This window comes from Marmota marmota, unplaced genomic scaffold (genome assembly GCF_001458135.2).
Source record: "Marmota marmota marmota unplaced genomic scaffold, marMar, whole genome shotgun sequence".
Taxonomy (NCBI): domain Eukaryota; kingdom Metazoa; phylum Chordata; class Mammalia; order Rodentia; family Sciuridae; genus Marmota; species Marmota marmota.
Window position 1 is genome coordinate 50,286,544 of NW_026000005.1, and position 27,919 is coordinate 50,314,462.

At 52.6% G+C, this 27,919-nt stretch overlaps 1 protein-coding gene across 3 annotated transcripts; it reads left to right on the forward strand.

Moving 5' to 3' along the window:
- Nucleotides 1–27,907, forward strand: Ackr3 (atypical chemokine receptor 3). Of its 3 annotated transcripts, none has more exons than XM_048808800.1 (2): nt 1–144; nt 26,022–27,907. In XM_048808800.1, the coding sequence occupies exon 2, from the start codon at nt 26,043–26,045 to the stop codon at nt 27,129–27,131; it is 1,089 nt and encodes a 362-aa protein (XP_048664757.1). In that variant the 5' UTR covers nt 1–144; nt 26,022–26,042; the 3' UTR covers nt 27,132–27,907. The 3 variants fall into 3 exon arrangements, with proteins under 3 accessions (XP_048664757.1, XP_015337104.1, XP_048664756.1); XM_015481618.2 differs by lacking the exon at nt 1–144 and adding an exon at nt 16,814–16,963; XM_048808799.1 differs by lacking the exon at nt 1–144 and adding an exon at nt 23,025–23,357.
- The last annotated feature ends 12 nt before the right edge of the window (nt 27,908–27,919 follow it).

A 27,919-nucleotide genomic window follows, 5' to 3' on the forward strand; every position in this document is an offset into this window, starting at 1 on the left:
GAGTCCCTGCACCTGCTAATCGCTGTGCGAACTTGAAGGCTGCACTTGACAGTGTGGTGAAGAAACCAGGACTTCATGGCATGGAACCTGGGCTCGCGTCGCTATGGAGACGCCAAATGAAACCCCTGGGAATGTGCTTTACAGGTATATGGAAGAGTTCCTTGTATTGCACAAGTAGGAAGAGAAGCCGGGTTTGTTGATTAAGTTATTTGCATGGCTTGGTCTGTCGTTGAATTTCACATGCCTAAAATACACGGCAGCGTGGTGAGAACTGAAGACACCCAGGTTTCTAGGCTGTGAGAAAGGAAGCGAGGCTCTGGAGCAGCTGTTCTCTGGTTATTTTGCAGCCTGACTGAGGAGAGGGGTGTGCTCTGACCACAGTGAGTTCTGCTTCCTTTTCAGAGATTCAGGTCGTGTCTTATTGGAGAAAACAGAGGGCTGTGTTTTGTGGATTGTGAAGTACGTTGTATCATTATAAGAGAATTCTGCTTCTGGCTATTCTTGGTCTCATGAGTAACAGTTAGCTGTTGAGTTTGTGATATAAATATTGTTCTTTTACTTACTTGTAGGCAAAGTGGGTACTTTGATGACTGGCATGCCCTCGAGGAATCAGCCTCTTTCAGGGCTCCTGGACGGGTGACTTCTCAGGACTGGCCGCTGAGGCGTCTCCATGTCATTGGTCAATGGGGCTCCCTTGCTGGTGCTCTCTGTCCATCTCTCTATGAGCAAGCCCATAATTATCTTACCGCATAGACATTTCTCCACTTAGAATTAAGTACAACATGTCAGTTTGGGGTGGTTATAGTGACAAACTAGATTCAAGGACATCAGAGTGTCCTCTGAGAGTCGAATGATAAAATCAGTGGGCCAGCAGAAGTCCAGCCACTGTGGCCAGGGCCTCAGGCCTGCCAGAAGACCCTCCTGCCTGAAGTTTTACTCACCAGATGACAGGGTTGGGTGCCTGGGTGGTGGGGCCTCACAGAGCTGCAGGGCCAGGGTTGGTGCCTGAGCCAGGAGATCGGGGACCCGGCCCAGGGCCAGAAGGACCGGCAGGCTGTGCCTTCCTGGGGAGCTGGCTTAAGTCCACTCCCTTGCTCTGAACCCAGGCAGTGAGGCCACCTTCTCACCTGGCTCCTCCCAGGGACCTCTACAGTGGGAGGAGGGGGATGGCCCTGGAGGCTATTGTCCTACAGTCTCTGTCCACTGGCCTCCTCCATAGGGGTCTGTCCCTAAAAGGGTTCCCTCTTGGTGGTCCAGAGTCTCTGGCTCTTGGTTCAGAGAACTAGAGGTTGGGGGAGAGTCTTGTTCTGCATTACCAGATGGCACCCCTCACCCTGGCCACACCCGCCCACTGTCACGACGGACCGTGGCAAAGCTGAGTCTAGAAAATGCAGAAAACCTATGAAACTGTACAGAGGAAATATAGATTGCCCTGAGCCTTGCTATGCAGAGATCAAGACCATGTGAAAACACTACTCTTTTTTTCTTTTTAATATATTTCAAATTGTACCGGGTAAAAGCGTAAGCACAGTTATTGAAGTCCAGGTCCTAAGTAAGAGACACCCTTTACAGAGGCCAGTTTTGTGCCCAGGCTGCCTGCACAGGTGTCTGTGTCCTTACACAAACACGGGGCCAGCTGTCTGGGTCTCCTTTTCTTGTCTTCTTTGTGGCAGATCAAGATTGTTCCTAGTGTCATTTTATTTCTTCCGAAGCCAAAGCTTCCAAGAAGTCCCCTTTAGGGAGGCTGGTGCTGATACCTGAAAAGGCCTTCACTGTGCACTCCGTCTTCACAGATAGCCGCGCCGGATTTGCGGTTCCAGGTGGACAGCATGGGACAGGCACTGCTGCCCACGTCGAGCGGGGGCCAGGTCTCCTTGCCAGTCCTCGTAGTGTCTACCTTCTCTCCAGGGCTGCTTCCCGGCTCTCGTCTCTGCCCTCGGGGCTCTGGAGTGTCTCCATGGTGCGTCCAGTGTTGTGCTTCTTGAGTGTTTGTGCTTTTTATTGGTTCTGGAAAACTCTGAGCCATTTCCCCCCAGCCTCTCAGGCCCTCTCTCTTCAGTCTTCCCATCTGGAATTGCACCTGGACACGGGCTAGGTGGTCCCACGGGCCTTTCCACTTTCCACCCTGTGTGGCGTTCTGGTCCTAATGCCTGTGTCTCCAGGTGTGGCTTGTAGTTTCCGCCCAGTCCTCTTGGCGCTGGGTTTCTCCCTGTGTTGTGGGTTTTAAGAACTTTCCATTGTGACTCCAAACCTGTCAGCAGAGTCCAGGGAGCCCCCTGCTGTGGGCCAGGCTCTTCTCCCTGCAGAGCAATGTTTGCCCCCATGGGGAGCCCGCAGGAAGGTCTGCCCCAATCAGGTTCTCAGCCAAGATTCCCCGGGACCTCAGTGGTGTTTGAAATCAGGCCTTAAACCCACACGAGGGCTGGTCTGTTATTCTGAATTCTCAGGGATGATTTTTCCAGCCAGAAACAAAGTAGAGATGGTAAGATGTGCACTCTCCTTAGCTCATCTTCCCTGGAGAGTGTGGCCCTGGACATGGTGGACTCCCGGCAGAGCCCTGGCCTTGTTCCGTCTTTCCTGGACAAATCCATCCAGGGAGAGCACGGCAGAGAGAGCACACCAAGCTGCAGGAGCTGGAGAGATTATTCAGCCTGGAAAGAGCGAAGAGAGCTCCGTGCTACTCGTCAGTGGTGGGGACCGTGCAGGACTGTTGGAGGACAGTCAGGTGGAGATGGGGCGCTGCCTGCTTCCCGGGATCCCCAGTTGGTGTTTTCTGACGTAACAGCCAATGAAGGTCCACGCCGACCCACTTGGTGCTTATTTAATTGTGAGTGATTCTCAGCGGATGAGTTTCTTGCCAACTTGCTTGCTAAAAGCTCATTCACATCAATCCAAAAAGGCCATCTTACCATTTGGAATATAATTTATGGTGACAAGAAGGGCGTACATAATTAATGCTGTTCTTAAAACTTTAATTTGAGCATCTTTGGGTAAAAAATTGGAGCAGTCTAATTAAAATCTTAATCACCTTCGTTCAACTTTGGAAGAAACCTGAGGGCTTTATTGTGCTGCTGAAAACCTGTGATTGACTTTCTTTCTCTGAAGGTGATGAGCAGCTCCTCTTTTCCCCAGTAAAATGGAGCTGAGGTGCTCTCCAGGGCCATCCACTCGTCAGATGGAGATGGGGCGCTGCCTGCTTCCCGGGATCCCCAGCTCCCGATCAAGAACCCTGCCCCCAGCTCCAGCCGAGCAGGCTCCATGCAGTCAGCCTGTCCTTCCAGCTGGGAGCAGAGTGGGGTTAGGAAGGGGATGCCCACCCCAGACCCATGTGGCCTAAGCCTGCCCATGGCCCTTGCCTGGGAGCCCTTGGTCACCCTTTCTGGGTGCTCCACCTGTTGCTGCCCAGCTAGCGGGGTGACCCCAGATGTCCTGGGTTCCTTAGTGCGCCGAGCTCGCGTCCTCTGGGCCCTGCATTCTGTGCTTCCAAAGAGCTCCTTCCATGAGGTGTCTTGACCAAGGGTGGGCTGGGCCACTGGGAGGGAGGTTGCCAGTACATCTCAAACCAGTAACTTCTTGCTAAGTTCCAGCACAGTGAGGTGTTCATCGTGGCTGCACCCTCCTCCCTTGGCTGCCCTTCTGGGTGTGACAACAGGAGAAGGGTCATGGCTCGTGGGAGGTTTGTCCTGCCCCACAGGCCACCAACCCCTCCACAGCTGGAAGGGGGCTGTGCTAGTAGGCTTTCCACTGCTGTGACCAAAACACCTAGAAGGAGCACTGTTTATTTTGGACTCACAGTTTCAGAGGTTCAGTCCGAGGTGGCCAACTCCATAGCTCTGGGCCCAAAGTGAGGCAGAGCATCTTGGAGGAAGGGCCCAGCAGGGGAAAGTGTCTGCTCATGGCAGCCAAAGCCGAGAGCAAGATGACAGGGACAAAATCAGAACTCCAAAGGCATGCTCCAGTGACTGACCACCTCTGCCACACCTACCCACCTGCAGATATCACCTGTACCGTAACGATAGTCCTTTCAGATTCCCAACCCATCAAGTGGATTAATCCACTGGGTAGGCTTCAGCTTTTATAATATAATCATTTCAAGATGACACCTCACATCCAAACCATAAGGAGCAGTGACCACCAGTGGTGTCCCTTCCATGGCTGTGGCAGGTACAGGTGATCACAGTGCCTGGCATCCCCTGGGCAGTGCATTTGTGATGTGTGCACCGTCTAATTGGCTGTGGACTGTGTCTCAATCCACTTACTTCTACAGGACTAGTGGGTGAGCTGGGTTTTCAAATCATTGAATGCTCTAAATGACAAGGAAGTGTCCACCTCTCTAGTTTTCCTAATATCACTCATATAGTGACTGCTGGCTAAGGCTGGCTGCTGTGGACGGGGCACCTTCTGCCCAGGGTGCCCACTGGCCTTTGGACAGGAGCTCCTTAGATGCGGGTTAACAGAGGGCTCCAGCTCTGCTGTCTGTGGCCAAATGATAGCACCCCACACCTTTTGTCCCTGCGGTCTTGAGAGAGGCTGGCTGTCCCAGGCCAATCTGCGCAGTAAAGGTGGAAAGTGAGAAGAGGATGGCAAGCCCTTTCCTTCCTGTATCTGGGGTGGGGTGGGCCTCTAATGCTGGAACATAATGAAGATGCCCAGGGTCAGGTGGGGTCCCCTGCTGCCCACACACCAGCCAGGCCAGGGTGCTGTCTGTGAAGCTGGGCTGAGGAAAGTCCTTCAGCCTTCAGGGGTGCACTTAGGACTGGTGCGTGAATATTCTTAATGCCACAGGGCAGTGAAACGTGCTCACCGATGGCACCACCTTCCTGGAAGCCAGTGCTTGGGACACTGATCCACTTCACACCTGCTGAGTGCTCCATGCCACCAGAGAGGCTGAGGGGAACAGGTAGCCTGAGCCCCGGCTGCTGGCCGTGTGGGTTTCCTGGGAGCAGGGAGCAGGTGCATCTGGGGCCTGAAGCTGACTTTGCACTGAAGAGCGAGTGACTCCCGGGCCTGGCCTCCTACCTGTGGCACAGCTGCAGTAATCCTCGGAGCTGTTACTGGGAGCTCTGGGGTGAGAGTGGATAAGCGATGCATCTGTATTATCGCTCTCCTCGCTTTATTGTTAAGGAACCCATTCCCTGTTGCCCACACACCTTGCAGCGAACTCTGGAAGCATGGCTCGTCCTTTCACTGACCACAGCCGGGAAGCCGGGCCTCTTCCTGGTTGCTTATTTCAAAGCGTCTACTTGAGTGCACATCCTTGATCCTGGGACAGTTCTCTTCCTAGGGGAGGATCTGCCTGTTTTTCTGCCTCAGTTGCCCCCTCCCTCAGCACTGCAGGGCCTCTGACGTCCCCATCCACATGTGGGCAGGGCCAACACAGCAGGGCAGTGGCCTCTCAGCACTCAGGTGCTACACAGAGGCCTCAGCCAAGAAGTTGACTTCCTGTGCCTTGAGTCTTAGACCCGCCTGGCCACCTCAAGTCCCTTGCTTGGGCCTTAGGGAATCACAGGGAGACTCTGAGCTGCAGGTGGCCGTCCCAGACCAGCCTTTCACTACAGGAAGGATAGTGTTCCTGATGCACCAGGAAGAACTTGGAAAGCATTTCCCAGTGACACTTGAGGCACGCGGTGCTGCGATGCATGCAGAGTACTGAGGGTAACCTGGCGCCATGGAGCCATGCTGAGAGCCCAACCCCAAATGTGCACGGTCTCTGTGGGAAATGGGACCCAGGGAACAGCTGCTCGGACACTAGCTGACTCCATTGTACAAAAGGGCTGGTCTGGGCTCCTCACCTGCCTCCACCCCCTGCAGCAGAATGTAAGTTTCAGAGAGAGGTGGAGTGCAAGAGGCGCCCACAGCGAATGAGCTTGCTCTGCTGAGAATAATGTCAACCAGCATTGATTTATATTTGAGCCAAGACCTCCAAGACCTTGATCTCCTTGGTTTTCTGTTTCCTTAGTTCTCTGATCTTGCAGCTGGGACCCCTTACAAAGGACCTGGAGGGGCTGAGCCCCATCCTGCTCTGAGACAGCCCCGCCCTGGTCCAGGCAGATCAAGGGGCCCAGGGCCTCGGCTCACAGGCTCAGTCTGGTCCGGCTGCTGGTCCCACCCTGCCTCCTGACACGGAACCTTGTCCCTGCTCTGGCCTTGATGCCTCCCATTTTCACATCTGCATGTTAGTGAAGAAATGTGGCCTCTCCTTCAGAGCAGCCTTCTGCCTGGCTTTCCTGACTAATACCCGGATTCAGAGTTTTGACACTTTTGAAAGGAAGACTGGGCACTTCCCAGGGCAGACCAGGGCCGATCTTTTCGGATGCAAATGTGTATTGTGAGATCCTGAAAAGAGATGTGAAAAGGGAGGAGACCTCCCTGCAAGGTCACTGGCCTGGGACTTGCCAGTGTGTCCTTAGCATCATGTGTGAGGGTGACTGGAGGGGACAAATCCTGGAAACAGAGAATGATCTGTCATCGGTCTAAAGCTCATCTCCTTAGTTTTGCATGTAAGAAATTTTGAAAAAATTAGTAAAATAACAGCTAAGGAAAACCATCAGCATAGTCCCCACCCCCAAGGAAAATCACCTTTGAGAGTTTGGCGGATGGTTTCCTCCTACTCTTTCCTCACTGTTTTAGTTTTTACAAGTTTTTATTAGATGCTGCAGTAAACAAGACAATTTCCCTTTTTCTTTTGTGGGGAGAATAATATTATTTGGAAAAGACAGTGAAAACTTGCAATTGTTAACATTTAGAAAATATTGATGGACCTCAACAACCCAATCAGAATCATGTGAGGAGTGTCTGCGAACAGAGGGTGTGTTCACAGAGACGTGTGTGAAGGAAACCAGGCAGAGGAGGAGCAGCACGTGGCCACAGAAGGGACCCAGGAAGGGTGGCAACCGGAGCCCAGAAGCAGCAGAGTTCGCAGTGGCCACATCTAAAGCAAGCCACCGCGACGTGTGGCTCGCCTGTGCTCACAGTCCTTCACGAGACTCCTCCACTTTGCTTGAGGCAGAAAAGAACGAGACACGGAGCTGCCAACAAAGAGCCAGAGAGAGAAAACGGTGCCGAGCTCAGCGCCCTCGGCCACAGCTGAGTTGGAAAAGGACCTGGCCTGGCCGCTGCTGGAAACAGACCCACACGTTCGCTGCCCGAGTCGCCGGCAGAGAAGCACAAAAGGAAACTCGCGTCCTCTGGAGGTTTGGGGCAGTTGCCTGGACCATGCGCAGCACCACTGAGGGTCAGAGGATGCAGGGCAGGGCCGAGTGGGCCCACAGGGCCTGTGGCCTGGAGTAGCTTGGTTTGCGAGTGTTGGAAGCAGTAAGGGAGGGGAGGTAAAGAGGGCAGAAAGCCATCCCATCACTGCCTGTGGGTCGTCTGGGGAACATTCCCTCCTCAGGGGCCTTGCTCAGAAAGGCTTTCCCACCTGCTGTCTGCACTGCGGTGGGCTCGGTGCAGGACACGGCTCACAAGCACGCGGCACCGTGGGGACCATGGTGGCCCTGGCTCAGCACCTTGCCTGGAACTGCACCTTCCTCTGTCCTGGGAAAGCAAGAGCAAGACTCAGTCCCTCAGCGGGGAGGGGTACCAACCCTCTGGACAGTTCACACGAATCACTGTCATGAAGCATGACTGAGCCAGCGCATCTAGACACTGGTCTCCAGATCAGGGGGGCGCGGGTAGGCCTGAGGAGGGAGGACCATCCGAGAAGGCACCAGGAGACTGTGCCATTGAGACTGAGCTCGAGCACATCAGGTAGGAGAGACAGGCAGACAGCCACGTGAACAGGGGTGTTCGATCCCAGGAATTAGAGGGTTGGGCCTCTTTCCCCATGTGGTGGCTAAGTCCCCTCAGGAACAGGCTCCAAATGTGGTCTGGAGTGTGAATGGAGCAGGACCATTTTCAACATATTTTGCCTCAATAAAAAAAAAAAGCGAGTTGTAGAATACTCACAGCAAGTGACACTGTTTACGTAAACCTTTGAGTGTTCAAAGCCTAGCATATGCAGTTTGTAGATCTCTGTAAAAGAGTCTCCCCAGCATCCAGAGGACAGTGGCTACCTCTGCAGGGGAGAGATGGGCAGGGTGAGGTGCTCTGACGGGTGCTCACCTCCTCTCTCAGAGTTTTTATTTCTGTAAGCAAAATATTCACGTGTTAAACTTTCTCGGTGGACACTCGGGGATACTTTATACGATTTGCTGTTCCTTGGGTTCAACATTTTTCATTCTTAGCTTTTAGTTTTTTAAGAAAAGGGGGAACGATCTTGAATAGGAAGTTCTGAGTGAAGCCTGGCTTTCTCTACTTTCCCTTCATTGTGAAGTCTGACAGAAAAGAATATTTTCTGATCTCTGACGGAGGCCGGGAAACTTCTGCCGGGAGAATGTACCAAAGCACACGGACCTAAAGAGACATCAGGGGTCAGAGCCAAGTCTCATTTCTCTGAAACTTTACCAACAGTCCTAAACTTCAATATAGAGGTTTCAGCTTCAAAACCAAAAAAAAAAAAAAAAAAGATTCAGCTCAAAAATACCTAGATCCCGAAGACAAAGAATCAATGTCCGAGGATCTCTAATAAAGTCACTTCTGCTGATAGGGGCTGGGGATTTCAGGTTTACGGATCTGGTGGAGGCAGACATTCTATTTTCACTTGTGTGTGAAAGACCTCTAAAGAGCCTGAGTCGACAACGTGTGAGGTGAACTTAATGCGGGGCCCTCCTCCACTCCTTCTCCCTGTCCTTCCTGCTTTCTTACCTCCCTTTTTGTTTTGAAATAACCATAAACATATACAATTTCAAGTGAAGAAAAGAGACTTTTCCCTGAACCAGGGGACAGTGGTGGCCCACCTGATGCCCTCCCCAGCCCACGTCCTGGGCAGCTCTCACAAACACGCAGCCACCCAGACTGGGAAGGTTCCCAGCCCCACCCCAGCTTTGCCGCCTGTCTCTGTGCTGCCGTCTGCGGAGAAGGGCCCTGGGAGTCACAGGCTGCATCCAGGGGCCCTGTCTCCTCAGTGCCTTTCTGCCTGGCGCAGGCTCTCGGCCATCCCTTGACTTTCACGACCTGGACACATCTGAGCGTGACAGTCGGTGTGAGTGTGTCTGATGGTTCTCGTGATGAGATTTGAACCTCACACCTGTGGCATGTGTTACAGAGGTGAGGGTGTGGACAGCGACCGTGCATACATCCCTCCTGGTGGTCATGCAATCCCTTGATGAAAGGACTCTCAGATTCCTCCACTCTCTTCTCCTACACGGTCAACTGTTATTTTGAGGGGAGATATTTTGAATCTTCAGAAATATTTCATTCTTACTCAAAATTTAGTTTACTCTTATTCATGTGTTCTTGTGGCTTCCTGATTTGTTCAGTAAATTTTAATACAGTTCTCTCATTATTGGTTTTTGCAGCTCATATTGCTCTTGATTTCACCAGGGGAGCTGGCTTGTTGGGATTGAGATATGAGGTGTCCCCCAAAACTTAAGTGTGAGACAATGAAAGACTGTCAGGGTAAAATGGTTAGATTTCAAGTGGATTAATCTACAGATGAGGATTAACTGGATGGTGACTGCAGGCAGGTGGGGTGTGGCTGGAAGAAGTGGGTCACTGACTGTGCCTTTGGGTATACATTCTGTTCCTGCTCCCTGGTTGCCATGTTCTGAGCTGCCCCCCTCCTCCAGGCCCTTCTGCCATGATGCTCTGCCTCACTGTGGGCACTTGGCTGACCGTGGACTGAACCTCTGAAATCATGAGGCCCAAATAAACTTTTCCTCCTCTCAGTTGTTCTTCTCAGGTCTTTTGATCACGGTGAGTAAAGCAAAACCATAGCTTCTGGGTCCTTCCGATCCATCCCCATCATTCTTGGAACACTTCCTTGTTTTCTGGTTCAGGAAGTTGGTCCAGGCTCAGTTTTCTCTTTCCCTAACCCATCTTAGAATCTGCCTCTCTGAGGAGCACGGTGGAAAAACGGTATGTGGATGCCGCGAGGTAGGTGCAAATTGTGCCCAATGCTATTGAGGTCCTGCGATTCCCAGGTTGTCCATTAGTCAGCTCCAGGACATGCGTATGAATGAATATACACACATGGACATTAAGATATCTGTTCATAGGTCTGCATGAAGTACAGGGGGTTGGCACTAATCCCTTGAACTCCAATCCCATGGATGGGGACGCGTTTCCTCCCTTTCCGTGTTGGTGGCTCTGTTCTCCACAGTGAGAGCCCTGGCCTCCGTTGACTTTATTGTAGCTGTGTTTTTAGTTCGCTGTTGCCATGGTATCACTGGGGACAAAGAGGCAGGCCTTCTCTCTCCCTGCTCAGAGGAAGCCACTGTCCTGGGGCTGCTTGGAGACTTGCTTCACCGGGGGTATTGCATAGTTCTACAAACCACAGATACTTGTTTTTGAGTACTTTCAAGTTTCACCTAAACGGTATTACTTTAGATGAACATTCTGCAACCAGCTTTTTAAAAATCAAGGCAAAAGTTTATTGAAAAGCTGTGTCTTAAGCCTACATTTCAACAGGCTCGCCCATGTCACCACCACCCTAGGGGACATGACATGTTCCCAACACTCCCAGAAATTCCTCTTCCACTCAGTCCCCATCCCCACAGATGACTGATTTCTCTTTTTTAAAATTATGTTATTTTTAAATGGTACATAAAATTAAAAACTACACACATCAATGAGGTACGACGTGATGGTTACAGTAGTGTTTAAATCAGGGTCAACTTATCTCTCTCCTCAAACATTTGTCATTTATTTGAGGTGAAAACATTCAAAATCCTTTCTTCAGACTTTTCCAAACCTACAGGACATAACTTCTATCTCCTCTCTAACTGGGACTTGTTGCCCATCCATCAAACTTTACCGCCCTCCTCCAGGGCCCCAGCCTCTGGGACCACCCTTCTGCTCTCAACTTCCATGTGACCAGCTTTTAATATTCCACATAAAATAAAGTAAAATATAGAGGTTAAATATAGAAAAACACAACCCCACAGACTGATAATAGTACTGAGTGCCTTGAGCCACAAGCACGATTGATACCTCTCCATTTATCCTGGGCTGTCGTAGTCTCTGTTTTCAGTGTCTTTGGTGAAATTTATTTCCGTGTGTTTTCTGTTTTGTAGCCTATTGTAAAGGAGTTTTAAACTCATTTTCTGATCATTTGCTGCTGACACAGAAACACAAGGGCCTTTTCACATACTGACTCTGCATTCCGTTGCCTTTCCAAATCCACTCATTAGCTCTTGAAGGAGTTTTGTAGATCCATCAGGATTTTCTGCATAAATCACCAGTCAGCCGCTAACAGCAGTGGTTTTGCCTCTTTCTCTCCGGTTTATGCACATCTCCTTGTGCGAGCGGGAGTCTCCGGCACCATGAGAGGAGTGGTGAGAACAGGGGGTCTCGCTGCTCTCCAGGGTACAAGTCCAGCCTTCCCTTTCTACCATCAGGCATGCCATCAGCCATGAGAGTCCTGATCTGGCTTGAGTCAAATTCACACATCCCATATCAAATCCGGGAAAATTAATCAAATAGAAATGATTGTATTCTTAGTGCACAGGGATTTCTCATTAGTTAACTTTGTATTTTTATCAAGTGCTTTATTAATTTTAGCAACATTGATTTTCAGATGTTGAAGCAAACTTGCATTTCCTTTAGTGTGTTGTGTAGATTGTTGCATTTGTTTTACTTTTTTTTTTAAGAGGACTCTTATGTCTATGTTCATGAAGAATACTGTCTGTAACGTTCTTTCCTAGTGATGTTGGTTTATTTTCAGTTGGCGCTCCTGCAGTCCTGCTGTAAAGGAGCTTGAGTGTTTCGATGCAGCGTGTACACTTTCTGGTTGAGTGTGTGTATTGCAGTGACGTTGGGTTGCAGGGTGTGTGTGTGCTGGACTTGAGTACATCCTGACAAAGTGGTCCTGCCAATGTGTACACACCACCTGGTGAAGCGGTGCTGTTCCAAGTGTGGTCCATGAGCTATAGGTTCATATGCAAGGAGGCAGGTCCGGAAGTTGTGTGTGCACATTTAGAGCCCTTTATAGAAATGTGAACTTGCTGTGACACAGAGCAGTGGTCAGGCGGCCGGCTGGGCCTCCAGTGTGCAGGCTGGTTCAGAAGCTGTCACACTTGCACAAGGAGGCACACGTGGAATGTGCATCATGCTGGGCGAGCTCAGTGAATGGACATTTAAAAAGAAAAGGAGAAAGCTGGCCTCTGACCACATGGAGTTTGAGAAGCACTAGTGTGTGAAAATTCTGGTCGTTCACGTCCCTGTGGACAGTTTTCACTTCAGCTTTGCTGTTGGTACTGAGTCCCCAGGGACTAAGGAAGTTGTGGTCTCTGCCGCCTGAGTAGACTGTCTGAATATCCCTTTGTGTGAAGCACTTATCCAATCTTTACCCATTTCCAAAGTGTGTGTTTTAAGTTGTCCTGAGATATTTTGCTGCCAGCTCAATTCTAGGAGGAAGACAGTGGGTGAAATATGTAGAGCGGGGACAAACCCTGATTCCACGGTGAGATTCTGAGTCTGTTCACTGAGATGGCATTCACAAGCATCCAGCATATGCCAAGAACAGTGTGGTGGGGACATGGCATTAAGTAGACAGCAGTGTTCCTGCCTGAAGGGATTTATGCTCTAGCAGTGGTAAACTGGTAACCTGGGGTGGTGATAAGTGCTGAGAAGAAATCAGACTAGTAAGACAGGACAGGCCGGCAGGGCACTGCAGCCAGTGTTAAAGGTTTTCCTAAAGCAATTACATTCAGGCCTGCATCAGAAGAATGAGAAGAACGCTGCCTGCAGCCGTCCCTGGGAGGAGCCTCCCAGGAGCCGAGGGTCTGGGTGTTGAAGAGCTCACCCTCACTTTGGCCATAACTGAGGCCTTAGGGGCGCAGAGGCTCCGAGACGCTGGCAGGCTGCTGCGAGCGCCCTCCACCCTGCTGTTTCTGTCCACCCCTCCTGCACTTTTCATGTGGGTGGGCGGCCTGCGCTTGGGTCAGTCACTAACTGTTGGGAGCCTGACCTCAGGTCACGGGAGCTGCCTGGCCCACATGGGTAGAGAGCGGAAAGTATCTAAGAGCCCAATTTCTCCAGTTTCTACCAGCAGCCCTCATGCAGTGGATGAAGGACCTAGGAGAAGGTACCCTCATCTCCCCGGCCTGGGCTGCAGAGAGCCATGGCATCACAGGCCGTGGAGACACTGAGCCAGAACGCGAGCCCTGAGAGTCTTTCTCTCCCTTTCTTGCTAACTTCTAAGGGATTTCCTTCATAAATTAGACGGAACCCAGCCTTGGGCATGCTCAGTGCAGGCCTCCACTGAGCAACACCCTCAGCCCCTGATACATGCTGAACGATTTTTATCTTTGTTCCCCGGTGGTATCAGCAGCATGTGCGATGACCAGCCAACTCAGGTGTGCACGGCCACTCTCTGAGTCACCCTCGGGCAGCTCACTGCTCTCTTTGGGCCTTCATTTCCTTGTCACAAAAGTGCCACTATTTTTGTGAGGAGTAAATGAAAGACTGTGGGCTACACCCTTGGCAGAGACACGGCTTAGCTGTGCTTTGAAGCCTCTCGAAGTCACCAGAGGCCATGAGCCTTGGGTCACGTTCTATTGCATTCCTTAAAAGTGTTCGGTGCCACTAGAGTCTGGGGATGACAGAGGTGGGAGGAGGGGAAAACCAGCCCTTCTGGTACCTTGGAGTTGCCGACCCTTGTTTAATCTTGACAAGCTCCTGCAAGAACAGAATTCATCATTATTTAACTGTTAAAGAAGGGACCTAACCCTCTATGAGGCTGAGCAGCCTGAGGGGACATGCCGGTCAGCCAGGAGTCAGATCTGTCTGGACTGGGAACATGGGCCCCTGGAGGCTAGGGCTCTGACCTTACTTCTAAGTCCTCCTGCAGAAGGAGCTTGGTGTCACGGCTTCAGGGGCTGGGGCGGGGGGAGATGTCCAGTCTGGCTGGAAGGACCACCATGCTTCATGTCTGGACAGTGAAGCTTCTTCCCAGGGTCAGCATTTCAGGCCTGGTTGATGCTGGTCCCTAGGTCAGGGCACAGTTGAGCATCTATCTCTGGGGCCACATGTGCTGCCCATCATAACTGGGTGCGTCCAGCCTGTACCTTGCATGTCACAGCCCTGGGGCTCCAGGATACAGTCCTTTTAAGTGATCCAGATTCAGGCAGAAGGCTGGTGGTATCTCAGCTGCAGACCAAAGGACCCCTGATAGCAGCAAACCCAGGTGCACTTAATAGGCAGGGAAGGAGGCGGAGCTTAGCTGGGAACTCTGTCCCAGCAGGCACTCAGGAGAAGTGAGCACTGAGTGTTAGGTGCACTAGGACAACTCTGGGGACAATGTCTTCTTCCTGCCTTCTCAGTTTCCTGTGGTTGGTGACCAGACACATTCCTACCAAAACCAGGCATTAAATAGGACCTTACACTTGAGGTTACCAAAAGGCCCAGTAGCCATAAAACCAGAGTAAATACACCCAGTCCTGCCAAGGCTGGGACAGGATTTGGAAATCCAAAAACACACTTGAGGTCCCAGGGCAGGGAGGTCTTGGCTTTTCCCCAAGCATCATGGCTTGCTCACCTCTGATCTTCCCCCAGGACTTGTTCTGGGAAAGAGGCAGGCTCAGGGTGCCAGCTTCCAGCCCAGTGCCTAGCCCCTCCTCACAGGGAGGGAGCCGGGTGCAGGACCAGCCTACCGGGCTTTCTGAAAGACTCCTGGGTCCTGGCCCGGACTTGGGGCGGGTGGAGCAGCTGGGTGGTGACTTGGAGGGCCTAATGCTCTCCAGTACTGCGACTAAGTGAGGGCCAGGGCTGGAGCTGGGTGAGGGACGAGACTGGAGCGGAGCGAGGCTGTGGCTGGAGCTGGTGCGGGGCGGGGCGGGGCTGCCGCTGGCTGTTGGGCGCTGGGTGCTGCGCGGTGCTGTGCGGTGCGGAAGCCTGCATTCTCATCCTGCGCGAGGGTGGGCCCAGACACCGGCATAAGTGAAGTGGGTTCACCATTTTTTAAGAACTATTTGCATTTTCCTTCCTCCTTGTTAGCAATGGCATGCATCCTGTCCTAGGTTTGTCGTCAGTGCAGCTGTTCTTTTGGCGAGAGCGCCTGGGTTCAGCGGATTCAAACCCTATCCTAGCGGTGCGCGCAGGCTGTCCAACCCCAAACGCTTTCCCTGAAGGACAGTCCGCAGTTAGAGCCAAGCCGCGCAGTCCCGGGAGGTCTGTGCGTTCCCACCAGGCTCAGAGCAGAATGTTAGGAGCATTTCCCGGGGCGGGCCCAGGTCTAGCCTAAGCCCTGGATGTGAGTGGGCAGCTTTGCTACATCTCGGGAGCTGGGAGCAGCTGCGCTGGTCACGGCCCGCGTGGACGCGGCAGGGCGGGATTCCGTGGCCTCAGCCTGGCGCTGGCCTCCCGAAAGCAGGTGTGCGCTCCGCCCCCGCTGAGCCGGTCTGCCGCAGGTCAGGGGAAAAATGCAAAGCTTTTATCTAAACAAAATATTGCTTTTGTTAAGAGCTTTCTGCACACAGAAGCTTTCCAGCCACGTGACACTGACCTTCCACTCCCCCAGATTCAGCACTTTGCAGTCTGTTGTTATTTTTAGTAGATACATAAAAGAATCTCGAAAACTTTTAGCTCCGAAGAAAGCGTGCTTACAGATGGTGCCTCCACATACCGGTCCTCAACTGTTCTTAAAGGACTCCCGGAGAATCAGACAGCAGAGCGAAGGCCAGTACTGCACAGAACTGGCAGGAACAAGGGCCGTGAAGAGCGAGGTCTTGGAAAGTCCAGCAGTGGGGGCGGGGAGGGCGGTGGCCCAAGCCTGTAATTCCAGAGATTTGGGAGGTTGAGGCAGGAAGATCATAAGTTCAAAGCCAGTCTCAGCAACTTAGGGAGGCCCCGTAGCAAAAATTAAGAGAAAAAAAAAAAGCCGACTGGAGAGGCAGTTCAATGGTGAAGTACCCCTGGGTTCAGTCCCTAGGACCCGAAGAAAAAGTAGAAGTTTGGGTCATAGACTTACAGGATCATGGATGGTTTTACTAAGTGGGGGTGTTAGAATTATGACATTGGAACACATTTTTAGGTTCCTCCGTGGACAGGACTTTAGCAATCTGTTTCTAGATAAGAATGTAGATTTTAATGATGATGATGATGATGATAATGAAGTGTTTGCTGGACTCACCAGAGAGAAGAAATTATCAAAGCCATGGATTAGTCCTTAATGTGTGTCTGGCACGGGGCAGACTGTGCAGAGCACTCTGGGAGAGTCTCAAGGATTTTACACCTAAAGAGCTTTACAAGTAAATGTATAAAATATATTAAGATCTGTTATAAAAGTGCTTTCTTTCCCCCACTTTGAGTCATATGGTGCAGTACCAATTAGTTGCTCACATCAAAACTGAGACTTCTGTTTTGGAGGAATTAACAAAAGACAACACAGCCTTAATAAATCAACACCAAAGTTCATAAGTTCAGGGTGATTTGTCTTGGGAACAAAGTCTTCCCTAGAGCTAGAGGCATTCAAAGGAACTCTTGGCGTTAATGGGATTATTAAATATCTACCTGAGACCAGATAAATATTTGATGATTTTGCAAAGCCCTAGGATTCCTTTCAGTTTTTCTTCTGCTGACACTTCCCCCCATGGGGTCTAGACCTTGTGGTTCATTAGATTTTGCAAATGAAGGAAGGCTGGGGTTTCCCAAGAGTGTGCATGTGCAGGAAACGACACGGCAGAGGTTCACCAGAGGGGTGTGTGTGCTGTGTGTGTGTGTGCCTGCTTGCATGCCTGTGCGAGGGGGGCAGGGAGACGCAGGGGAAGCCGATGAGGGCTACAAAGCTGCCACCTAGAGGCGCCTTTCTGCAGCTTATATAACACAAGTCTGCAGCTCCTGAGCTCACAGTTCCTCAAAACTGCTCAACGCTGAGAGCAAGCTCACAGCCAGGAAGGCAACCCGGAGCCCAACCAGCCCCGAGGTAAGGAAGCCTGCTGAGAAAGGAAGAGGGACAGGCAGAGCTCTCGCCCTTAAGCTAAGAGGGCTTGTTGGGAGGACCCTTTCTGATTGCTGAGATGGGTGCCTGGGAGCCTGGTTTCTGGAAGTGCAGGCTGCACGTTGTTAACTGTGTGTTCAAAGTGCCTCTGCTGATTCGGGCTTCACCTCTAGCTATAAAAAGCGCAGGGCACTGGCGCCTGGCGATTTCTATGTGTATTTGTTGAATTGAGGAATCTGGTGTTTATTTGGTGCTGTGGGTACTTAAGCTCCAGTAGGAAGGGACCTTTGGGAGAAGGCATACCGTCCGTTCTGCTTGCCCAGAGTTGGCATAGGGTTTACTTTGCACCACCGTTACCTGCTTTGCTTCTGATATATTGAGTGGGAACTAGAATTGGCTGTAATTTCGTAATTCCGGCAAGACAAACACTTTAAGGGGCAGCCTTAAGTGAACCAGAGGGCTGGGTTGAGAATCTCTGTGAATCCAGAATGTATTTGAACTCAACTCTTTGGGGGATTACCAGATCCTGAAGTCCGGAAGCTATAAATGGGAATGTTAAATACAACCCTGGTCTTCTTGTCTCTCAATTATATCCTTGCTAATCTAATTTAAGTATTTATTGTTCTCTTAGAAAGTGTTAAGTCCGACTTTGATGGGAAAAGAAAGCATCACACAAAAGTGTAGTGTTCGATAATTTACAGATATTCTTAAGGCAGAAGTGAATTTTGTTCCATTTTGTTAAGATGCATGTGAATTCCAGGGGTGGCTGAGGTCAGGAATGGGTGGTTAGCCAAGACTTGTAACTTCCAGGGAGAAGGAGAAGTTGTAAAAGTCAGACTGGCTGTCTCTCCCTGTCTCTCTCTCTCTCTCTCTCTCTCTTTCTTGCCATTCATTTGCTTACAACAGGATTAATTAGTTTCTCCAAAGTGGGAGTGGGCCTCCGTAAATGGTTTACAGCCCTTTGAAGGTATCTGGGGCAGTGACATCCCCTAAAACTTCAGCCTGCAGTCTGGCTGTGGCAACTTTCTTCTTTTCTTCTAAAACGCTGATGCCGCCTTTGTGTCCCTTTATTTATTCCAGGAAAATGTGGAGATCAAATAGGCATGCCCAGCCCGGGCAGGGAGGCTGTGGTTTCTGATTTCGGTGCTTGCACTTTCTGTGGATTTTCAGGGATGAGCTGCTGGTCTTCCTCCCTTCAGAACAGGAGCTTAGCCCAGATGCATGGGCTCTCTCTAGGGCGGAGCTGCACATGGGAGCTCTAGCTTGGAAACAATTTGCTCTTTTTTCCCTGTCTCTGCCATAAACACTTGAATCTGCGTACAACTGCTGAGCTTCAGCATAGCCTCCAGGAGCCCTGGTGGGGGAGGGGATGCAAAAGCCAGGGAAATTGAGGAACGGCCATGTGTTGCTGCTAGTCTTTTTTTTTTTTTTTAAGAGCATGCATTGCGGTTGTAATTTTTAAAAAGCTCCAGAAAATTCCAAGGCAGCAGCTTCTGCTTAACTAGGTGAGGACTTTGGAGGTGAGTTTGCCCCATTTAACAGCAAGCATTTAACAGCAAGTCCTTGGAGAGTCGAGAAAGTATTATGATTTCTAATGAGGCCCAGAACAGGCCAAGTATAGGCTTTCTGGATGAAAGAAAGAAAGGGGAAAAAAAAAAAAAACCACCCTGCCCAGAACACCCTACTTCATCAGAACAGTGGCTTTTTGTGTGATGGTTTTGGGCAGAGCGCTCCTGTTTTCACGTCAACAGGAGGGAAGTGGTTGAAGTCACTCCGACCGGGGGCTAGAGGGCAGTCACTTTATAAACCGTAAGAGGAGAGAGCAGAGGGCTTCAAAGATTGCAGATCTTTAGGTTTTTTCTCAGTGATTTTGTGGAACATGAATGGAATTTGGGGCCTGAAGGCATTTGCACTTTTAAACCAGGCAACTAGGGGGCTTAGCTTACTCCTAGCAACCAGAATAGTATTAAAATGCTGTGCGGCTGGATCACGTGCATGCAGGTATAATAGAATGAAACCAAAACTCTGTCAGGTCTAGTGTTTTTTAATGTCCACTCACACACACACACACACACACACACACACACGGCGAGCTCCAGGACATATATTCTCTATTATAAGGAAAGCAAAGAAAAGAGCAAGAGAGAGACCAGGATGTGCCTTAGAGGGTGTCCCTGATTTTAGTACTCGAGGGCTTTCTGCTGGGCATGCTCCATCTGATGAAGGTCCTTACAGAGAATCTACTAGTTTGGAATTACAAACCCTCCACCCCAACCCCCACCCAAAGACAAGAACAAAACAACCATTATTGCTTTGTTATAAAGTGACGGGGATGGCATAACTTCACGGTGACAGTTTTGTGGAACTTCAAGTGGGTTTGGAAGCAGATCTTATTTTGTCCCAGGATCTTAGAGGGTGGAGGGGCTGTGGCTATCACGGGTGGCCTTGAGCCACTGCTGGCGGGGGAACAGATAAGGCATGGGCAGGGTGGACTGCGTTTCCAGGGCTGTGTCAGGCAGATGGCTTCCTGTGTCACGGAGGCCTTTGAGGACGTCTTCCTTCGGTGTTACAGGAAGAGCCTGAGATTTCCCAGCGTCGCCCAGGGAAGCTCCTTGTGTCTCCTGAGAGCCCTCCTAGCCTTGCTGACCTCCCACTTGGTCCTAAGCTGGGTGGGAAGGAGATCTCTGATCACACTCGGCCAGCCCAGACGGCTGCCTTTGTCACCGGAGCCTCGGATCTGCTCTGCTGGGCACAGCTTTGCTCCCTGGGCAGCTGAGCACAATAGAGCAGATCGGGTTTCTGGATGTGGCATTCATTTTATCTCCCAGTTACTTACAGTGGGTCGGGTGTCCCACATGTTGATGTGAGTTTGCCGAGCACCCGGTGAACAGGCGGCCTGTGTCAGGATGGGCGTGGAGTCTTCCCTCTGCATTCAGTGTTCTTCCTTTCCTCATATTTACTATGTTTTGAGTTCACAAATAAATCAAAGCAGTTCCCTACTTGCATAAAATAAGGTCACTCGGGGTCGTGATGAAGGTGTCATAGGACCACACTGTCTTCCATGGAGTGGCCCTGGTGCAGACCGCTTCCCCTGCTGCCTGCCCTCAGGCCCAGCCACAGAGGCTGCAGGGCAGAGGCCTGCGGGTAGGAGGCCTGCAGGTTGGCGGTCAGTGTCCAGTGTCCCCTAGATTTAACCGGTTAAACAGTTAAACACAACAGCGCCAGTCGGCCGTGCAGAGAGATCTGATCCCAGTCCCTGGGTGTCTGTGACCGCCTTGCCCTCAGTTTCCAGGTGCACACATGGCGGTGACAGGGACTGAAGGCCATGGTCAGCTCTTATGTTAGTACAACAATGAATTCCTCCAGGAAGTGCCCTTGCAGGGCACAGGTCATGAGTCACAGACAGATGCTACCGAGGCGACCTGGAGGCTCAGGTCCAGACAGGCTCCACCTTATATGATCTCCCTCCTGCAGAGCTGCAGGGCCCTCCTCCCAGGTGCGTGCAGTGGCTGCTCTGCACCCAGCCACCAGGGTGCCCCTGCCAGGCCTGGGTATGAGTGTCACCTTCATCCTCTAAGCTTCTTCTGCCCCAAGCTGTGGCCTTGCTCAAGACCTTCTTGTGGCTGCTGAAGAGTCAGGCCAGCCTGACCTCCTGCCCACCCTCAAAGACCACTCTCACCTCCTTCTCTCCTTTATGGGGAGTCTGCCTCAGCCAGGCTGGGCGACTCCCCTGAAGTTCAGAACCCGCCTGGGGCCCCCTGGGCGGCCACTCTGGAAGCCCCCCATGGGTCACTAGAGTGGGAGCACCTCCCCTGCTGCAGGAGGTACCTGCCACCTTGCTTGGGCCTGGGGGTACAGTGCTGGTTTTGCACCTTCCTGACCTCCTCAGCTCTTGGCGGAGCGTGGCGGGGACGGGGGGGATGATCCCAGTTCCTCACCTTCACCTGCCCCAGAGCAGTGCCCTGCAGAGGCCTGCAGACCTCAGCGAGGCGAGGATTCAGAAGAGGCCTTCGGGAAACCTAGTCCCAGTGCCGGCTGAGGTCACCAGCCTCGGGGGCATGATGACCACTGATCCACTTTGCTTGTGTGGCCATAGGATGACAAAGGAGGCACAGTGGGAGGCACCAGGCTTGAGCAGGAACGCGGTGGGGTGGGGCATGGACTCCTGCGGGGTCCAGTGGGGAGAAGGTGGAGGAGCAGCGGCCAGGGCGTGGCCTCGGGGGATCCCCCCAGGCTGCGAGGGCCAGGGTGAGCTGTTGAAGGCATCCTGGGGAACATTAGCCAGACACCTGAACACTTGGCAGGCTCTTGAAGGAGCTAACCAGGGTGAGGACACGCGGGCCTCAGAGCAAACCGCCACCCCGCGGGACTCTAAACTTGGAGACTTCTAATTCTGGCCTTGCCCAGAGTGCTGGGGTGAGCTCAGGCGAACCCTGTGGATGCAGCTAAATCCCTCAGGCTGCCCGCCGTGGCTGGGGCGGTGCCAGGGATGTGCGGTCATGATAACAAACCTCGGAAACCAGAGGCGAGTCTCCCAGGAGCGTCCTCCTCCCAACACGGAGGACCTCGCGCACCACTTGGGACTGGGAGTGGTGGGTGGATAGTCCCTTTCCAGGCCCAGGGCCAGTGAGGAGGGGCAGGGGATGCCATGTCCAGCGCTGGCCCCCTCCTGTCATGGTGGACGTTAGGGTTAGGGTTAGGGTTAGGGTTCCACGGGTCATTCCTCCCTCTGTTTAAATTTCAAATAACACAGATGTTTATAGAGTAAAAACTACAGTCTTCCTTTGTCCCCTTTTTCTACCCTTCCTGCCAGGGTCACACTTAGTGAAGACTCCTGTGCCCTTGATGACATTTGCATTTGAAAATACACTTGAGTTTTGCTTTTTCTCCTACATCAAAGGGATAATGTTCACACTTTGCCTTTCACTAACAGCATGTTGTAACTCTCCCTGCTCATGAAAAACACTGTCCCTCCCTTTTTATAGCTGTCTTATATTCCAGAGACTATGCCATAGTTTATTGAACGGTTCCTCTGTTGATAGAGATTTATGTGGTCTGCAATTTTTGCTAGTAAAAAAATTACTGCTTCAATAAACATTTTGTATGCACATTTGGGGAAATGTATTTCAAGATAAGAAATATGGTTCACATATAAAATTATAAAATCCTAGAATGGGAAACATCCTTTACTCTGAGCCCTTCGTCTCTTCTGGAACCTCTGTGCAGATGCTGTACAGCCGAAGCCCGTGAGGTGGGTCTCGCGCCTCCTTCACAGGCGCGGGCACGGAGCCCAGACAGAGGCAACACACAGATTTGTATCCAAAATTTCTCTTGCTCTCTGGCCTTGAGCTGGCAGGAATGAGCTGTGGTTGGTCAGCAGCAGGCCAGTGCCTCGTCTGAGTGGGGTGGGGTCTCCTTCGGGCCTCCTGGTTGTCAGCGGACCCTGCTGCCAGCATAAATGGACCCATGGCTCCGTGAGGTCTGCGTGCGAGGAGCGCAGTGGCCCGTGGATCCGGGTGGCCTGCAGTGGCTCTTTCCCTAGGACCAGGCAGACCCTTGGCTTTGTGCAGGGCACTCCAGGAGTCGCAGCCCCTCTCCCTCCTGCCTCCGTGCTCTGGTCCCCTGGAGCTTTGTCCCAGGCTGTGGGAAAGCAGGGCCTGGCTGAGGCTCCTTTGCCTTCCATCTTCTGTTCCTGGCGAGGACTGACAGTGGCCCTGCTGAGGCCGCCCTAGGCAGGCAACTCTCTGCTCCAGGGGTGGACAGACTGACCGGGAGCGGCACTGGACAGAGTGTCCCCCCACCCCAGGCGCCCACAGTGGTCCCCATGATGCAGCAGGTCCTGTTCTGGACAAGGGACTGTCGTGAGGTTTGGTTTTTGACTCTTTGTTGTCGTTAGTTCCCACCTGAACCTGTGGAGGGTCTGATCCTGCCACGCTACTTGGTCGCCTTCTCCTGGGCTGGAGCCTTCTGCGGTGGGGAGGAGGGGTCCTCTCGGGCCCCAGGAGAAGGGGGTGGCCAGGGTGTGGGCCTCCGGCTCCTATGGCAGTTGGGTGCGTGTTGCTGCTCCTCAGGCCAGTTGGTGCCCAGTGACTGGTGGCTGGTCACCTGTGCTCAGGGCCAGTGGGAGCCTCCCTGTCTGCTCCTTGCCCCACCTTGGACGGCAGCCGTCTCTCGTGCCACCCCACTTCTCCCACGTGGTGCCGCCCCACCCCTGAGGGGGGAGAGGGTGTGGCTGGAGGGCGGCATGCCTGTCCCAGGAAACTCCAGGCCGGAGGGCAGAGGCAGGAGCCAAAGGCTGGATCAGAGCCCCGAGCCTTCCCAGTGCCCGCCTCTGCTCTGGCCTGGAGGATACGGGGTTGGCAGCTGCCAGGTGCAGGGGGTGAGTTGGAGATGATTTGGGGGAGACTGGAGGGGCCTAGACGGACACTGCTCAGCCCCAGGAGGAGGCTCCTCTCGTCTGGGCCCCTGCCTGGGGCCGTTCTCCCTGGACTGTACCAGGGCCCAGTGTGGGTGCTCTGGAGGGCAAGGGAGGCCAGGCCAGAGAAGCATCCAGGTGTGAGAGTGGGGTCAGACCCAAGGGCAGGCTGTGAAGGGCTCAGGGCCCTTCCTTTCTTTGGGCTCTAGGATTTAAGGCTGTCCCTGCCAAGGCCCTGGGCTGTGCCAGTGGGGACAGAGAACGGGCTGAAGCCACTCCAGCAGAGCGCTCTCAGGTCCGGATGGCGGTGGGGCTCTTCTGCTTCCAGTGCGATGAGGACAGATGAGATTCGGGGGAGAAAATGCCTTAAACTCAGCTGCGCTGCAGATGCTCCGTTGTACGGACATGGGAATGAGGGGCAGGGCGCTGCCCAGGGTGGGCGCTCTGCCTGGAGCCACGAGGAAGAGCAGAGGTAGCGTCCATCTGGAGTCACAGGTGCAGGCTGGCAGGGTGAGGGCAGCCCAGGACACTTGGTGGCCAATGGAAGGTGGCAGGAGTAGCTTCGAGGAGTCTGGGGCTGGCTGGATGCTCTGAGGCCAGTCTGGGAGGCCAGGGCCCAACTTCTGGCAGCACCTCTGCAGCCCCATTGGGTCAGCGTCCTTTTGGAGTCCTTGAAGCTGTGTCTTAGGACAAGACAACGTCTCCTTGTTTGGGTTTGTGTGTCCTGACTCCATCTTGCCCTCTGTGGGTGCCCTCCTGTGCCTGGGGGTCACTGGGCTGTGGGGTCCTTCCTGGCTGCAGGGCCAGTGACCCACTCCATGGTGGAGCAGAGGGGAAGTGGCTGCCACAGAATGCCCAGACCTAACAACAGCACAGAGGACACAGAGGCTGGGTTGGGAGGCCAGGTGGGGAGCGCACAACCACCTACGTCCCCTGCACCCACACGGGAGCCGCGGGGCCTGCCAGTCTCCCTGGGTGGCATTCAGGAGTGGGCTGCCTGCTGAGTTTGGAGGCTGTGGAGGGGCTTCTGGCAGGCAGCAGGTGTCCTCCATCCTTCAGGAACTGTCCACGCTTTCCTGAGGAGCGCCTAATCTAGGTGCGTGTTCTCTGCCGGCTCCTGGACCCTCTGGGGGGGGGGGTTGTTAGGCAGCCAGTGAGAACCAGTTTCCCAGGTGGAGAAGAGCCGGGCGAGGTTTCGCCTTTCTGCTAAAGGGCAGAAGCTGATGGCTTCCCCTGGGCCAGTGGCAGGTGGCGGGTCATTGAGCATCTGCTACCTAGAGATTCCGGGTTAGGCCCTTTGTCCCTAAGGAAACGCTGAGGTGGGTGCTGCTGTCCTAGGGCAGCAGACACAGGCAGGGTAACCACGAGTTTTAAGTTGGACACTGCTGGGTGGAGGAGCCAGAATTCCCACCTGGAATGTCCCTGCCCTGGTTCTCAGACAGTTGGCAAGGCCACCCGACACGCACTGACCCTCTTCTAGGAGTTGCTATGGGTAACCCAGAGTCACTTTGTGAGCCTGACTCTTGGCCAGACAGCCCCTGTGGCAGGTGACAGAACTGCCACCCACCTAGAAGGGACGAGTCAGGGCTGGTGTCCCTGGCTTATACTCCCCACCCACCTAGGACCACAGCCTTGACTTCAGGGCTGTCAAGGGACAGAAGGTCACTCAAAGACAGCTCCTGGCCACTCTCACGGTATCTGTGGAGTGTCACCCCGGAACCGGGGCTACCTGTGGCCGAGCCCTCGCTGGCTGAGAAGTGCTGACCGTGGCGCTTGCTGGCCTCAGGTCGGGTTATAGCAGGAGAAGCTGGCAGATCGTCGGCTCTGCAGAAAGGCAGCAGGTGGTGGCCTCTGTGCCTCGAGTCTTGGCACACATTGCTCCTGAAGCAGTTGAACAAATAAAGGGAAACTACGCCAAGGCCAGGGCCTGAGGCAGCTGGTTGGTTGCCCTCAGCTGACATGGCATGGCCAGCCCCGAGCCTGTGGTTTTGGGGTGCATTTGGGCTGTGGGCATTGCACACATGCTGGCCAAGCTCCAAGTGGCCTCATGGCTGAAGCAAAGGGCCCAAGATCTAGGTTTGCATATGAATTTTGCAAAAAGGTAATAAGCGCTAAGTCATGTTTTAAATGCAAATTGGGTTGAGGATTTGAAATGCTTTCACCCAGACACCAAAGCGGGACGCTTGCAATTCAACATGGCAGGGGCAGACCCACCCTGCCATTCTTGGGGGACCTAGATAAAATAGCTCCACCGTCCCCCGCTGAGAAGGAGCAGGCCTCCAGCACTGCAGTGGCCAGGCTCAGCAGCCTGACGTTTCTTTGGCCCTGAACCGTGTTGATTTCACACCCTGGGCACAGCCAGGCTGATGGTGTCTTGAGAACACAGCTGTGAAAAGATAGAAAACAAACACTGTGTCCGTCTTTGGGCACCGTGTGGACGAGACTCTGGGTGTTTGTTTATGTGACACAGTTCTCGTGCGGTTGTTTTCTTTTCTCCTTTCTTTGTGGGATACCTCAGAACTTGAGCAGAACTGCTGGGCCTTATCAGGACCCTGGAGCAGTGTTGGGACTGGAAGTGAGATTCTCTGATGAGTGATTTCTCCCTCCCATCTCTCCGGCTTGCTGTAGGTCCCTCTCACTCCCCCCACCATGGATCTGCATCTCTTTGACTACACGGAGCCAGGGAACTTCTCTGACATCAGCTGGCCATGCAACAGCAGCGACTGCATCCTGGTCGATACGGTGCAGTGCCCCGCCATGTCCCACAAAAGCATCCTGCTCTACACGCTCTCCTTCATTTACATTTTCATCTTCGTGACAGGCATGATTGCCAACTCTGTGGTGGTCTGGGTGAACATCCAGGCCAAGACCACAGGCTACGACACCCACTGCTACATCTTGAACCTGGCCATCGCGGACCTGTGGGTGGTCATCACCATCCCCGTCTGGGTGGTCAGCCTGGTGCAGCACAACCAGTGGCCCATGGGCGAGCTCACCTGCAAGGTCACGCACCTCATCTTCTCTATCAACCTGTTTGGCAGCATCTTCTTCCTCACGTGCATGAGCGTCGACCGCTACCTCTCCATCACCTACTTCACCAGCACCTCCAGCCGCAGGAAGAAGATGGTGCGCCGCATCGTGTGCGTCCTGGTGTGGCTGCTGGCCTTCTGCGTGTCTCTGCCCGACACCTACTACCTGAAGACCGTCACTTCTGCCTCCAACAACGAGACCTACTGCCGGTCCTTCTACCCCGAGCACAGCATCAAGGAGTGGCTGATCGGCATGGAGCTGGTCTCTGTGGTCTTGGGCTTTGCCGTCCCCTTCTCCATCATCGCTGTCTTCTACTTCCTGCTTGCCAGGGCCATCTCGGCGTCCGGTGACCAGGAGAAGCACAGTAGCCGGAAGATCATCTTCTCCTACGTGGTGGTCTTCCTCGTGTGCTGGCTCCCCTACCACGTGGTGGTGCTGCTGGACATCTTCTCCATCCTGCACTACCTCCCCTTCACCTGCCAGCTGGAGAACGCGCTCTTCACGGCGCTGCACGTCACGCAGTGCCTGTCCCTGGTGCACTGCTGCGTCAACCCCGTGCTCTACAGCTTCGTCAACCGCAACTACAGGTACGAGCTCATGAAGGCCTTCATTTTCAAGTACTCCGCCAAGACAGGCCTCACCAAGCTCATCGACGCCTCCAGAGCGTCAGACACAGAGTACTCTGCGCTGGAGCAAAGCACCAAATGACCCACCATGCAGAGCCTGGGACAGGGAGCTTGTGAACATGGCCTTGGGCCGCATGGTTTCCATAGGAGAGCAAGGGAGCTTTGGGTCTGGATGCCCAAGTGACATGAAGAGGAGAAGGCGCGACATTGTGCATCTTCCTCTGTCCACGCCAGTGCAGTTGTCGCCTGGCTGTGCACTCTGATGCTTTGGCAAAGGCAGAACTGAGCCGTGTAGCCAGCGCTGTGTGCCAGCCAGCTTCAGGACAGGCTTGCCTGGACGTCTGTACATAGAACCTCCTGGGCTTCCTGAAATTTTTATATGGTGATTTGTATTTAAGTTTTGAGACTTTATTTTCTCACTATTGGCGTACTTTATAAATGTATTTGAAAGTTAAAATATATTTTAAATATTGTATGGGAGGTATAATGTTGACATACTCAGATTGACGTAGTATTAAGATTTAGTTTGACTTCAGTTGTGACTAAGGATGACATTAATTGTTAGCTGATTTAAAATTTTATATATATATATAAATATATATGAATATATAAAAATATATGCCAGTCTTGGCCAAAATGTTTTATTTACAATAGTTTTATTTCTGTGTGGTGTGTTGTACCAGCACAGGATATGGAACAGAAACTGCTCCGTAAGGCAGTTTGGACGTTAATACTATTGCAGAGTTACATTTAAAACAAAAGAAGACCGTTCCAGGCTGCAAAACCTGTGCACAAAATGAACAGAGTTCTCTTAATTTGTAAGTTATTTTTTTTAATAAAGAATTTTGTTTCCTAAAAGTGCCTCTGAAC